Source organism: Suncus etruscus, chromosome 11 (assembly GCF_024139225.1).
Source record: "Suncus etruscus isolate mSunEtr1 chromosome 11, mSunEtr1.pri.cur, whole genome shotgun sequence".
NCBI lineage: Eukaryota > Metazoa > Chordata > Mammalia > Eulipotyphla > Soricidae > Suncus > Suncus etruscus.
Window position 1 is genome coordinate 75,465,336 of NC_064858.1, and position 13,924 is coordinate 75,479,259.

At 46.6% G+C, this 13,924-nt stretch overlaps 1 protein-coding gene across 1 annotated transcript in view; it reads right to left on the minus strand.

Moving 5' to 3' along the window:
- The window catches only part of FAM186B (family with sequence similarity 186 member B), a 36,239-nt gene that overhangs the window by 10,386 nt on the left and 11,929 nt on the right, over positions 1–13,924 (minus strand). The window contains exons 4-7 of the mRNA XM_049782962.1: positions 11,923–13,522; positions 9,828–10,020; positions 7,640–7,794; positions 5,864–6,002 (exon numbers count right to left, since the gene is read on the minus strand). Coding sequence (XP_049638919.1) covers positions 5,864–6,002; positions 7,640–7,794; positions 9,828–10,020; positions 11,923–13,522 — 2,087 coding nt within the window. The remainder of the gene's footprint in view (positions 1–5,863; positions 6,003–7,639; positions 7,795–9,827; positions 10,021–11,922; positions 13,523–13,924) is intronic.

Sequence of the window (13,924 nt, forward strand, 5' to 3'; positions counted from 1 at the left end):
TGCCACCACTCCTGCCCTCAGGAGCGATTTTCGAGTGCAGAGCCAGGAGTAACCCCTGAGAGCCAACGGGTGTAAAAACTAAGGAAAAAAAAATAGAAGTTGGGGCTGGAGCAGTAGCACAAATGCCTTGCTACGCACGTAGGACGGGCCGCATTTCCATCCCCCAGCGTCCCATATAGTCCCCCAAGCCAGGAGGGATTTCTGAGTGCATAGCCAGGAGGAACCCCTGAGCATCACTGGGTGTGGCCCAAAAAGCAAAAAAAAAAAAAGTTGGGTGTTTATTAAGACAATCATGTAAAAGCACAGCAGTATAAACAAACCATATTATCACAATTCGGTAAAATTTCTAAGATCAGGATATTCTTTTGTGACTCAACTGAATTTTAAATACTTTCTCTTGAAGTCTGAATAATGGTATAACCTGTACATCAGGGCCTTGCCCTTATCACTTACCAGTCTCCCAGAAGGAGTGAATAATAGCAACCCATGGTACTGGAGAGATAGTACAGCTTGATAGAGTCTTTACCTTGCGCATGGCGAACCTGGATTCGATTCCCAGCACTCCATACCCGTAGCGCCACCAAGAATAATTCCTGAATGCAGAGCCAGGAGTAACCCTGAACATCTCTAGGTGTGATTCTCCCCCCCAAAAAAAAAAGAAAGAAAAGAAAAGAAATCCTGGCTTGGGGGACCATATGGGATGCTGGGGTATCAAAACGAGGTCTGTCCTAGGTCAGCCGCATACAAGGCAAATGCCCTACCACTGCACCATCTCTCTGGCCCCTGGATGACATTCTTTTTTTGTTGTTGTTTTTTGTTTTTTGGTCACATCCGGCAATGCTCAGGGGTTACTCCTGACTCTATGCTCAGAAATCACTCCTGGCAGGCTCGGGGGACCATATGGGATGCCGGGATTTGAACCACCGACCTTCTGCATGCAAGGCAAACTCCTTACTGCCATGCTATCTCTCTGGCCCCTGGATGCCATTCTTTTTTTTTTTTTTTGGTTTTTGGATTTTGGATCACACCCAGCAGTGCTCAGGGGTTACTCCTGGCTCCATGCTCAGCAATTGTTCCTGGCAGGCATAGGGGGCCATATGAGATGCCAGGATTTGAACCACTGACCTTCTGCATGCAAGGCAAATGCCTTACTGCCATTCTATCTCTCCAGCCCCTGGATGCCATTCTTTAGAAACAAATCATGGGGCCGGAGTTAGCACAGCGGTAGGGCATGACCCAGGAATGACCTAGATTCGATCTTCTGCATCCCATATTGTCCCCTGAACCCCTGAGTGCCAAAGAGTGTGGCCTAAAAGAAAAAAAAAATCATGCAATTGTGGGATTGCAAGTTATCTGGGGACAAGATCATTTCTTTTCTTTTCTTTTCTTTTTTTTTTTTTTTTTTTTTTTTTTTTGGTTTTTGGGCCACACCTGGCAGCGCTCAGGCTATCTTGCTCAGAAATAGTTCCTGGCAGGCACAGGGGACCACATGGGACACCGGGATTCGAACCAACCACCTTACATCCTGGATCGGCTGCTTGCAAGGCAAATGCTGCTGTGCTGTCTCTCCAGCCCCAAGATCATTTCTTAGTAAATGTTTTAAACTTCAATTTGGTAGTCCTCCAAAACAGTGCTCATGGAATTCCATAGCTAATTCTAGCCATTCTCAGCTGGATTATTCTGGGCCATAACATACAAGGACTAGAGGATGTGGTGTTTCTCTATTCCTGCAGTGCTGGGAACCATTCAGACACTACCCTGGTAGTGAGTGGAGTTACTGACCCAGCAATACTATATTGTGGAAATGCATAACACTCTAACCCCCCCCCCCCATCCTGTCTCTACCTGGCCTCTCCTAGTTAATCTGGGGTGGTATGGTTTTGTTGTTGTTGTTGTTGTTTTTCATTTGTGGGGCCAGGCATGAAACACAGGACCTCATATATTCATTGCAGGTATTGTCTTACTGGGAGCCATTCCTCTCAGGGGTCCTCAAACTTTTTAAACAGGGGGGCCAGTTCACTGTCCCTCAGACCATTGGAGGGTCTGACTATAGTAAAAACAAAACTTATGAATGAATTTTTTTTTTTTTTTTTTTTTTTTTTGGTTTTTGGGCCGCACCTGGTGGTGCTCAGGGGTTACTCCTGGCTGTCTGCTCAGAAATAGCTCCTGGCAGGCACAGGGGACCATATGGGACACCGGGATTCGAACCAACCACCTTTGGTCCTGGATCGGCTGCTTGCAAGGCAGACGCCGCTGTGCTATCTCTCCGGGCCCATGAATGAATTCTTATGCACACTGCATATATCTTATTTTGCAATGAAGAAACAAAACAGATACAAATACAATATGTGGCCTGCGGGCCATAGTTTGAGGACCACTGTGAGTCTAGATAATGTTTTTTCCCTACCCCCAAAGTTATTGTTTTATTATGCCTGTTCCTAGGCCAACTCTGAGGAAGGAACCTCATTTGAGGGAAAAATATGGACACCAAGGAGATGATGAGGCAGATGGCCATGGATGTGTTTTGATTTGTTTTGTTTGTTTTCCCTTTTCTTTTTTTTTGTTTTTTGTTTTTTGTTTTTTGGGTCATACCCAGCAGCACTCAGGGGTTACTCCTGGCTCTGCACTCAGAAATCGCCCCTGGCAGGCACAGGGGACCAGATGGGATGCCAGGATTCGAACCACTGTCCTTTTGCATGGAAGGCAAGCACCCTACCTCCATGCTATCTCTCCAGCCCCAAAATGTAAGTTTTGTCTTTTTTTTTTTTTTTTTTGATTTTTGGGCCACACCCGGTAATGCTCAGGGGTTACTCCTGGCTATGTGCTCAGAAGTTGCTCCTGGCTTGGGGGACCATATGGGACACCGGGGGATCGAACCGCGGTCCGTCCAAGGCTAGCGCAGGCAAGGCAGGCACCTTACCTTTAGCGCCACCGCCCGGCCCCATCCAAAATGTAAGTTTTGAACCACTACTTATCAGTTGAATGAATTTACAAAGTAGTGTCTTGACCAAATTCATTGTCATTAGAGATGGCAGGCCTCCTTAGCCACATCTAGATTTGGTGCCTCATGTGCATTTCTTCCCTCTTTGATCTCTCTCCTCAGAGATACACTGCCTTTGCCACCCACTGAGTGACATGAAGGTCTGACTGGCATCTCATGCTTTCCATATGTTTAATATTCTGTATGTTCATGCTAATCACCTTACCAGTTGTTCCTCTGTGTGTCTCTGGTCGGAAGTTACTGACTCCTCTCAGTAGCTTGTGGGTTCACAAAGTAAAAGACAACATTTGGAGGATACTGAGCTACGTCCATGTCATTGTTTAAGTAGTCTTGGGGTGAAAGAGGTTCATGTTTCAATAATGAGACAGGAAAAGTTAAAGACAAACACTTCTTGGGGCTGGAGAATTAGTAGTAGGGTTCTTGGTAAGTTCTTGCCTTGCAAACATAGGACTTACCCAGGTTCAATTTCCTGCCACTCCATATGGTTCCTCAAGTTCTACTAGGAGTGATCTTTGAGGGTAGAATCAGGAATAAGCCCTGAGCACCACTATGTGTGACACACATACAAAAAAAAAAAAACAGAAAAAAAAATATTTTTCACTTTATTAAAAATATACACTGTAGAAACTGAAGAAGGAAAGTGATGCCTCCTGAAGTTCTTGGATGACTTCACAATGCCCAGTATCTGTCTTCAAATACCTGCTGGCATTTGCCACTGGGACAGGTACTGGGTGATTATCAATCTTCCCAAGCTTGTGAGTCGTTGACTAAGGGATAGAGGAGGGAAGACTGGACAGTAAGTAGTATCTTGATTCTTTTTTAGGGAGGGATCACACCCAGCCATTCTCAGGACTTACTCCTGGCTCTTCACTCAGGGATCACTTCTGATATAGATTGGAGGGCCATACAGGGTACCACAGATTGAACCCAGGTTGTCTGAATGTAAGGCAAGTTCTATCCCACTCCAGCCCTTGAGCATTTGATTCTTTTTATCTTTTCTTTTTTTATTTTTATTTTGGGCCACACCTGGCAGCACTCAGGGGTTACTCCTGGCTCTGTGCTCAGATATTGCTCCTGGCAAGCTCAGGGTACTATCTGGAATGCCGGGAATCAAATCCAGGTCCGTTTTGGCTCAGGTGCATGTAAGGCAAACGCCCTATCACTGTGCTATTCTCCGGCACAAGTTCTTGATTATTGAGACTTTCTTCCAGTTCCAGGGAACAACTCTTTGGACTTTTTTTGACTAAGGTTAGCTGACTCACGTGGAGGGTCCTGGCTTTCCTTTCTTTGGACTGTCGAGGTGCTGAAAAAGTTAATTATAGAGTTACAGGTTGGGGAGCAGCTAAGAGAAGACACCAAGGTTTGAGTGCCCACCCAAAAACTTCCTTAGCCACGGATGGGAAACCAGTACAGTGCTGGGCCAAGGTCTGATCCAGACACGTAACCAAATGATTGAGGTTCTGCTTTTATAATGAATCTCATATTACTGTGCAGAATATCTCCTCTTCTCTGCTCCTTTCTATCCATCCTTATTTCTTTCTCTGTACTTTAACCTAAGAGGTACAAAGTTCCAGAAGTGAAAGCACACACATTCACATGTGTGCACTCACTCACTCTCACTAACTCATTCACTCACAGAGAAAGCAGTATAATTCCTGACACCCAGACAGTAGAAAAGATTTTAAATATAGGGGCCGGAGAGATAGCATGGAGGTAAAGCGTATGCCTTGCATGCAGAAGGATGGTGGTTCAAATCCCGGCATCCTATATGGTCCCCCGAGCCTGCCTGGAGCGATTTCTGACTGTAGAGCCAAGAGGAACCCCTGAGTGCTGCCAGGTGTGACCCAAAAACCGAAAAAAAAAATTGTAAATATACAGGAACCTTCCATGCTACCAGGTTAGAGTTGAGTGGAGCCATCATGGGTTGTACATAAAGAAGAAGCAAGACTTTGTCTCTACTAGCTGTAAGATAAACTGAATAAATGTATTGACTTAAGAAAAAGCAAAGAAAATTATACTCGCCTAAATTCCCCTAGAAAGGGGAAGCTGTCTTTACTAGGAACAATATTTTGATAATCTCTTAAGCCTGAAGCTGAGATCCCAGTGGAGGTCTGGGTGTCGATAGAACAGCTCAGTGCTTTGAATTTTGCTTGTTATACCAAAGACAGGAAGAAAGGCTGCTGTTTGGTGTTGTTCACTGCAAATTTCTTTATCCATTCATTAAATTTTCAGTAAGTTCATAAAGTTATGATGTGCTTGGGGTCAAGTGAAGGGTGGATACTTGATACTGATGTGCTCAGATTCACACACATGGTGAGCTGAGCACAGGCCCTGGCAGGGATGCTTTGTCCTGTTTGGAGTTCACACCAAATGGTGCTTGAGCTACTCCCAGCACAGTGCTTACGAGTTGCTCCTAGCAGTGCTTCAGGGATCATGGTGTTCCTGGGGATGGAACCTGGTCTTCCCACATGCAAAACATTTTCTCAGCTCATTGACTTATCTCTCTGTCCCCTCATCCCTGTGTATTTAATTTGTGCAGCTTGAGAAACATTTTGGGAAGAAAGACCTTGGTAGCAATGCCTGGAGACACTGGGAAGTCATTTGAGAGAACTAGAAGGGGCTGGTATGAGAACCCAAACTGGGGGTAATGAACAGATCAAACATGTAAGCTTCTCTCTGTGACAGGGCGCAATATGTATGGTTGGTATTAGCATTCAGAAGGAATTCTCAGACTGCTGGACAGAGTATTGACTCAGGCCCTATCTTTAATGGGTAGGTCTCCCTGAATCCAGACTAGTTACCTAACCTGTCACCTTACCAGGCCTTGAACCCCATCAAGCTTTTGTGGTGGCAGGAATGTACATCCATTGTCAACAGGCGGGGGATATCTGGGTGTCCCCCCAGCTGCTGCCAGTCTTTTGCAGGGATCTTTTCTTCTATAAGATAACTGGAGGAGGCTATATCAGTCTTCCAAATGGGCTTCAGATGGTTCTCCTGTTGGCTAGGGGATTAGGGGCAGAAGTGTAAAAAGAAACAACAGAGTGAGAAGCAATAAGCTGTCCAAGGCCATCATACCCAAGAGGATGTGCCTTATAGTCTTCTCTTTTTTTCATGGTTGACACTGCTAATTGCCACCTCTTCACTCTGTCACCTCCCCATTGCCTCTGCCTCTAAGAAATTGCTGCAAGAGGCTTCCAGTCTCTGGACCTGATGCCTTGAACCAAGTCATGCTATAGTGGGTTTGGATGTGGGTTTGTTCTCTGTTCCTCAGAGGCTCATGCAGTTTCTTTGTGTATCTGTGGGTGACCTCCCCAACTGTGCTCAGGGACTTCTCATGATACTATATCTGACAAATTTAGGACAGACCTAATGGCTACATAGCATGTTCCTAATTGTAGTCCTAATGGTACTACATAGGCATTGTGGTGATCAGGAGCCATCAGGGTGGTGCTAGGTTATATTTTTCAATATGAAGACTGAGTGATAGCATAAGGTAAGGCATTTGCCTTGCACATGGCGGACCTGGGTCGACCTGGATTTGATCCCTGGCAACCCATATGGTCCCCCGGGCCTGCCAGAAGCGATTTCTGAGTGCAGAACCAGGGGTAACTCCTGAGCGCCACCAGATGTGGCCCCTCCAAACAAAACAAACAAAACAAAACACAAGAAAAAGAAGATTGAACTCTAAGCTAAGCCACGGAAGACTGGTGCATTATCACTGAGCCACCTCCCAGGATCCTGTATCCTCACTTTTGTTTTTGCCATACTCTTACTCCTATGCTTACTCTTACACCTTACACTTATGCTTTTTTGAAGGGGGGCGGTTTGGGATGCTCAGGGGTTACTCCTGGCTATGCGCTCAGAAATTGCTCCTGGCTCGGGGGACCATATGGGATGCTGGAATTGAACCCAGGTTCGTACTGGGTCAGACACATACAAGGCAAATGCCCTACTGCTGTGCTATCGCTCCGGACCCAACCTTACGCTTACTCTTGCCTCTGTGGTCAGGGATCACTCTTGACAAGTTTCCTATCCCCTATACTATCTCTAGACATCATCAGGCCCTGTATCTTTTTAACTGAGTGGTAGGGAGATCAAACAGTGGGGGATTCAGACTTGATTTTGTGAGGGACCAAATATATATGGATGGCTGAAGTTCGGCAGGTTCTTGTTATGGTTGTAAGCTCACAGTTGTGAGTCCCCAGACTTCTAGTTGTATAGTTTGAAACTTATTTGATAAGGCTGTCTCCAAAAGCCCCAATTTCTCTTATAAGTGCCAAAGCTGGGCAGGCTGCTAAGAACAAAAAGCATCTTGCATGGGCTGGAGTGACAGCGCAGCAGTAGGGCATTTGTCTTGCACACAGCTGATTCAGGACGGACTGCGGTTTGATCCCCAGCTTCCCATATGGTTCCCCCAAGCCAGGACTGATTTCTGAGTGCATAGCCAGGAGTAACCCTTGAGCATCACCAGGTGTGACAAGGCATCTTGTAATTTATGAGGTAAGCTTTGCTTCTCTAGACCCTATCCAATCTTCAGTCTTCCCAATATGGCCACCCTATTCCCTAGCTCCTCACCTATGCATTGGCTCTCTCCCCACATCTCCCACCCTCCCATCCACCCATTTTTCCCAAACCTACTGGGCCTTCTTCAGTTTCACACCATCTAGAGAGTTGGAAATAGAGGGCTGCTTGAAGGAAGTATGCTGGAGTAAAGATGGGAATGTCTTGCTTTTCCTTAGTTTTGGGCATGTGACCATGGGCGTGTGCAGGGGAATGTTCCATTCCCGCCGAAGCTAGAGGAAGCAATAGGACCACATCAGAGAGAGAAAGGGAAGAGTCAGTACTGAACAGAGGCCATAGAATAAATTCAATTGGGCCCGGAGAAATAGCACAGTGGCGTTTGCCTTGCAAGCAGCCGATCCAGGACCAAAGGTGGTTGGTTCGAATCCCGGTGTCCCATATGGTCCCCCGTGCCTGCCAGGAGCTATTTCTGAGCAGACAGCCAAGAGTAACCCCTGAGCACCGCTGGGTGTGGCCCAAAAACCAAAAAAAAAAAAAAAAAAAAAAGAATAAATTCAATTAGGCACCCCAGGACCTCTGAGGTTTCTAAGTGTTCATAGAAATCCCCTGACTTACTTGTTGGGCTAGTTTCCTTTGTTGTAGATAGGGGTCCTCAAACTTTTTAAACAGGGGCCCAGTTCACTGTCCCTCAGACCATTGGAGGGTCTGACTATAGTAAAAACAAAACTTATGAACGAATTCTTTTTTTTGTTTTTTGTTTTTTGTTTTGGGGCCACACCCAGTATTGCTCAGGGGTTACTCCTGGCTGTCTGCTCAGAAATAGCTCCTGGCAGGCACGGGGGACCATATGGGACACCGGGATTTGAACCAACCACCTTTGGTCCTGGATCGGCTGCTTGCAAGGCAAACGCCGCTGTGCAATCTCTCCGGGCCCATGAATGAATTCTTTTTTTTTTTTTTTTGGTTTTTGGGCCACACCCGGCGTTGCTCAGGGGTTACTCCTGACTATCTGCTCAGAAATAGCTCCTGGTAGGCACGGGGGGGGGTGGGGGGTGGGGTGGGGGGGTGGGGGGGTGGTGGTGCATATGGGACACCGGGATTCAAACCAACCACCTTTGGTCCTGGATCGGGTGCTTGCAAGGCAAACACCACTGTGCTATCTCTCCGGGCCCCCATGAATGAATTCTTATGCACACTGCATATATCTCATTTTACAATGAAGAAACAAAACAGATACAAATACAATATGTGGCCTGTGGGCCATAGTTTGAGGACCACTGATTGGACAATGGGCAAAACTGCAGCATTGATGACATGTCTGTTTATTTCCACAGGTCTGGCTTTGTTAACTGTCACAGCCATTTGAAGAACTATTTTCCTTCTCAACTTCAAAGCCAGTTTAGCCAGTGAAGACATCCACAGGAGGTGTTCAGGACTAGCATAAGCAGAATGAAACAGCCTTGGGAAAGATCTCCTGGCTAAGGCTTTTCCAGTTGTCTCATGCTGTCACTTACATTGAGTGCTAAGTGCCCCACTTTTTACCAGACTCAGGCCAATATCGCTCAGAATTTAGAGCCATCACCTCCTAGTCTAATTCCAGAGGAGATCTCTGCAGTATCCCAGCATAATCACTGCCATGGGGTTTTCTAGTCTTCCCCAGCTGTGGGCTACCTGCTATGGACTTACTGCTTCTCTGCCCTAGTAATGGGACAACAAAGATAAGACCAAAGTTGCCCTCAGACAGTGAAATGCACAAGACCCCAGCAATCAGGACTCAGGATGATCTTGGACTCTCAAAAGCAACACCAAAGGCTAGAATAGAAGGCATTGAGCAGAGATGTCCAACTCTGAAGGAGAAAAAACTCAAACCTTGACTTCTCTTTAAGTCAGAAACAAGGGTAGATAGTAGTAAAGACATTTTGGATAAGCAGAAAGCCATAGTGAATTCTTGTCAGGTACCCCTTGGTGAGGAAGTGACAAGAGGAGATACTACTCCCTACAAGGGAGCTCTGAAACCTAGACAGTTCCAGGGGAACTGTTTCTGGAGTGAGGAGAACATCTTTGCACCAAACCTGGAGAAAAACAGTTGATGAGGGCCATATCTAATATCCCACTCTTAGTAACTTGTTATCTCCATATGAACACTGTCAGGCTGCCCATAGGTCCTCCAGTTCAGTCCTCTTTCCAGTTGAGAGGTTGGACTTGCTCTCATCCCATCTAATTCCTTACGCATTCACCCCTCATCCCCACAGGTTCACTTCCCAGCCATCCATTGGCTATATGAATCTCTGAGCAGGAGGCCCACCTTGGGAAATGTCTTCATCATATTGCTCAGAGACTCTTGGTATTTATCCTCCACAGTTTTCTGCCTTTCTGTCCAGGCCTGCAGCTGTTGGTTCTGTAGAATGTTGATTTTCTCCAGAAAGATGGAGAGGTTTTGGGCCTGGTTGGATCCTCTGGTTTTTTGCACATCTTGTATGTGGTTGATTATCTCTTGCCTTGGAAAAAAGGGAAAGTGTTTTAAGGGTGAAGGAGACTTTCTTCCCAAAGTTGTTTTTTTTTTTTTTTTTTTTTTTTTGGGAAGGGGGCTTGGGGCTACATCTAGCAGCACTCAGGATTTACTCCTGGCTCTACACTTAGAAATTACTTCTGGGGGCTGGCGAGGTGGCACTTGAGGTAAGGTGTCTGCCTTGCAAGCGCTAGCCAAGGAAAGATCGCGACCGCGGTTCAATCCCCCGGCATCCCATATGGACCCCCCAAGCCAGGGGCAATTTCTGAGCCCTTAGCCAGGAGTAACCCCTGAGCATCAGATGGGTGTGGCCCGAAAAACCAAAAAAAAAAAAAAAAAAAAAAAAAGAAATTACTTCTGGGCCCAGAGAGATAGCACAGCGGCGTTTGCAAGCAGCCGATCCAGGACCAAAGGTGGTTGGTTCAAATCCTGGTGTCCCATATGGTCCCCCATGCCTGCCAGGAGCTATTTCTGAGCAGACAGCCAGGAGTAACCCCTGAGCACTGCCGGGTGTGGCCCAAAAACCAAAAAAAAAAAAAATTGCTTCTGGGGCCAGAGAGATAGCACAGTGGTAGACATTTGCCTTGCAAATGGCCAACCCTGGACAGACCCTGGTTAGATTCTCAGCATCCCATATGGTCCCCCAAATCTGCCAGGAATGATTTCTGAGTGCAGAGCCAGAAGTAACCCCTAAGCGTCACCGGGTGTAACTCACCATAAACAACAACAACAACAACAACAACAAAAAAGAAAGTACTTCTGGCAGGCTTGGGGACCATATGGGATGCCAGAGATCGAACCTGGGTCTACCACGTATAAGTCAAATACCCTACCTGCTATTACCCCCACCAAGTCTTAACCAGAGATGAGTTAGGGGCCAGAGAAATGATACAATGGCTAATGCACTTGCCTTAAGGGGTTACTCCTGACTCTACACTCAGAAATTGCACCTGGCAGGCTAAGGGACCATATGGGATGCTGGGATTGAACCGGGGTTTGTCCTGTGTTGGCTGTATGCAAGGCAAATGCCCTACTGCTGTGCTATTGATCTGGCCCAATGTGTGGTCTCTTGAGGTCTGCCAGGAGTGATCTCTGAACACAGAGCCAGGAATAATCCCTGAATACAGCCAAGTGTAGCACAAAAATGGGGGAGAGGCTGGAGAGATAGTACAACAGGAATGACACTTATTTTGCATGCAGCCAACCCAGGTTCGATCCTTGACATCCCATATGTTCTCCTAAGTACTGCCAGGAGTCATACCTGAATAGAGAGCCAAGAGTAACATTAATCATTGCTAGCCCCAAAACAAAAACAAAACAACCCCCAATCAAAACAGTGATAACTTCATAATTCCTGGAAGCAAGAGAGGAGAAAGAGAGGTAATTGTAACTGGGACAAGCAAAGGAAGGAAGGGGGATGGTGCCTGAGGAGGAGACCAGGCATGTGGTGGCAACGAAAAGGAAAAGTATGACATTGTAATGAAGAGGATCAAAAAAAGTCAGACATAAGGGCAAAAAATCAAAGTGAACATGCCTTATAATGGGTACTGAGTGATAACACAGTGTTAAGGCGTTTGCCTTGCACGTGGCCAACATAGGACAGACCCCGGTTCGAATCCCGGCACTCCTTATGGTACCCTGAACCTGCCAGGAGCAACCTATGAGCACAGAGCCAGTAGTAACCCCTGAGCACTGCTGGGTATGATCCAAAAACCAAAAACCAAAAAAAAAAAAAAAAAAAAAAAAAAGCAAAACTCTTATAACCATAGTTGCCTAAACCAAGGTCAGGCATTATCCTGTCTGGTAATTTTCCCTTGTGTCATATACTGCTCGTCCCATTGATTTTAGTAGTAGTGAATGAGAATGTAGGTGAGTATCAAGGTGGACCTACCGCAGGCTCTCGAGATGTTTGTAGTGGATGTACTTCAGGCACAGGCACTGCAGCTTGAGTAAGCTCAGCTCCATAGTGGTGGCAGTAAGTTCCAGTGACTTGCTGTGCAGGGCAGCAGGCAGCCCCAGATTGCCATTCCCAAGAAAGAGCTGCAGGTTCTCTCTTTGGTCTTTGGCATCCATGTAGTATACCTTCTCCTTTAGAGAGACTGGGGATATGTGCAAAGGGGACTGGGTCCTCTTGAAGAGACACAATTCTGAGGTTGGAAAAGAGGCTGATTTCTTGGGCTTTGTGGGAATCTGGTGGGCCCAGGGTTTCTGATTACACTCAGCTGAACTTTCAGTCCTCTGGTTTCTAGAGGTGATAGACTGAGCACGAAGGGACTTGGGTAGTTGTGGCCTCCTGCACTGGTTAACAGATTGGGTGCAGTTTACGGGACCTGTCAGTGGTAACTCTTCCTTCAAGAACTTCCCTTGACTGGTGGTCATGAAGAGCATCCTTTTTATGTCTTTCCTTGATTCATTTCTTGGAGTCCCTTGATCCTTTTCCCCCTGTGACACGTTCTCCATGACCACCTCCTCTAGTTCCCTCTGGCGTACCCTCTCCTGGGGCTCCTTTTCTGGTGAGGCCGATCTCCTTTGCTGCTGCTGCCGCATCTCATCCTCCTGTGACCACTGCTGCTTCTGCCTCTGCCAGCTAAGTTCCTCTTCCCCATGGTCCATCTGAGTGTTCTCTTCCACTTCTTGCTCAAAACTATCTGGAGACTGCTGTTTGCTGAAATGAAGCTGAATTTGTAGATCCTCCTTATGGGATACATCCTGCGAGAAGTTCTTCAAGTTTGTGTCTTTGTTGTCTGGGCTTTCTGCTGAGGACATCAACTCGGGTTCAAGAATTTTGCTGCGGAGCACATCTGGATATGTGGTCATGATGGGGAGTGACTGATATGATGAAGGTCGTGAATCACTATCCCAGGCTGTGTTGATGGGGCTTGAGGCAAGTGGAAAAAATGATTGCTTCTCCTCTTGTTTCTGTTGTGTTTCCTCCATGACTGTTTTTCCCTCTATGAGGGTCTTTTTCTCAGAGGAGTCTCGAGAGTCATCCAAGATCTTGACCGAGTCTTTTACTAGACTACTAGCAAACTCAGCTTCTTTCAGCTTGTATTCCAGAGTATGCTTTATTTGGAAAAGTTCATGGTACTTTCCTCCTAACATTTCTACCTGCTTTCTTAGGACATCTCTCTTGGCCTCAAGGGTTTGGAGAGATTTCTGAAAGTTCAGCCTCTGGCTTCTGAGCTCCTTAACCATCTTTGTTTTTAGGCATCTGTATTTTGTCTCCAGCCTCTTATTCTCCTCATTTTGGAGGATAAAAGCCTTGCCCAGGTTCTCCACCACAGAGGATATGTACTTTATGGCCCTCACCTCTCCTTTGCTGAACATGGTAGAGTCCAGGAGCTCCTGCAACATGGATATCACCTCATCCACCTTCAAGCAGGTGGTGTGCTTGTCCTGGAGCATCTGCTGTGGGCTCAGTGGCTGAGAGGTGAAAGTAGGTATTTGTGGATTTTGTTCCTGCCACCCTTGCCAGAAGGTGTATTTGGGCACTAGAAGAGTGGAGAGAACAAAGGCAACAGGTTCCTGTGGGACTATAGCACCATACTGATTGTCTCTACACTGCTTGGCCAAATTTCTTTCTAACATTCTTTTTTTTTTGGTTTTTTGGCCACACCCAGTAACGCTCAGGGGTTACTCCTGGCTATGTGCTCAGAAGTTGCTCCTGGCTTGGGGGACCATATGGGACACCGGGGGATTGAACCGCGGTCCGTCCAAGGCTAGGGCAGGCAAGGCAGGCACCTTACCTTTAGCGCCACCGCCCGGCCCCTCTTTCTAACATTCTTAAAGATTTGACAAGAGGGCCCGAAGAGTTAGCCCGGCGGCGTTTGCCTTGCAAGCAGCCGATCCAGGACCAAAGGTGATTGGTTCGAATCTGAGTGTCCCATATGGTC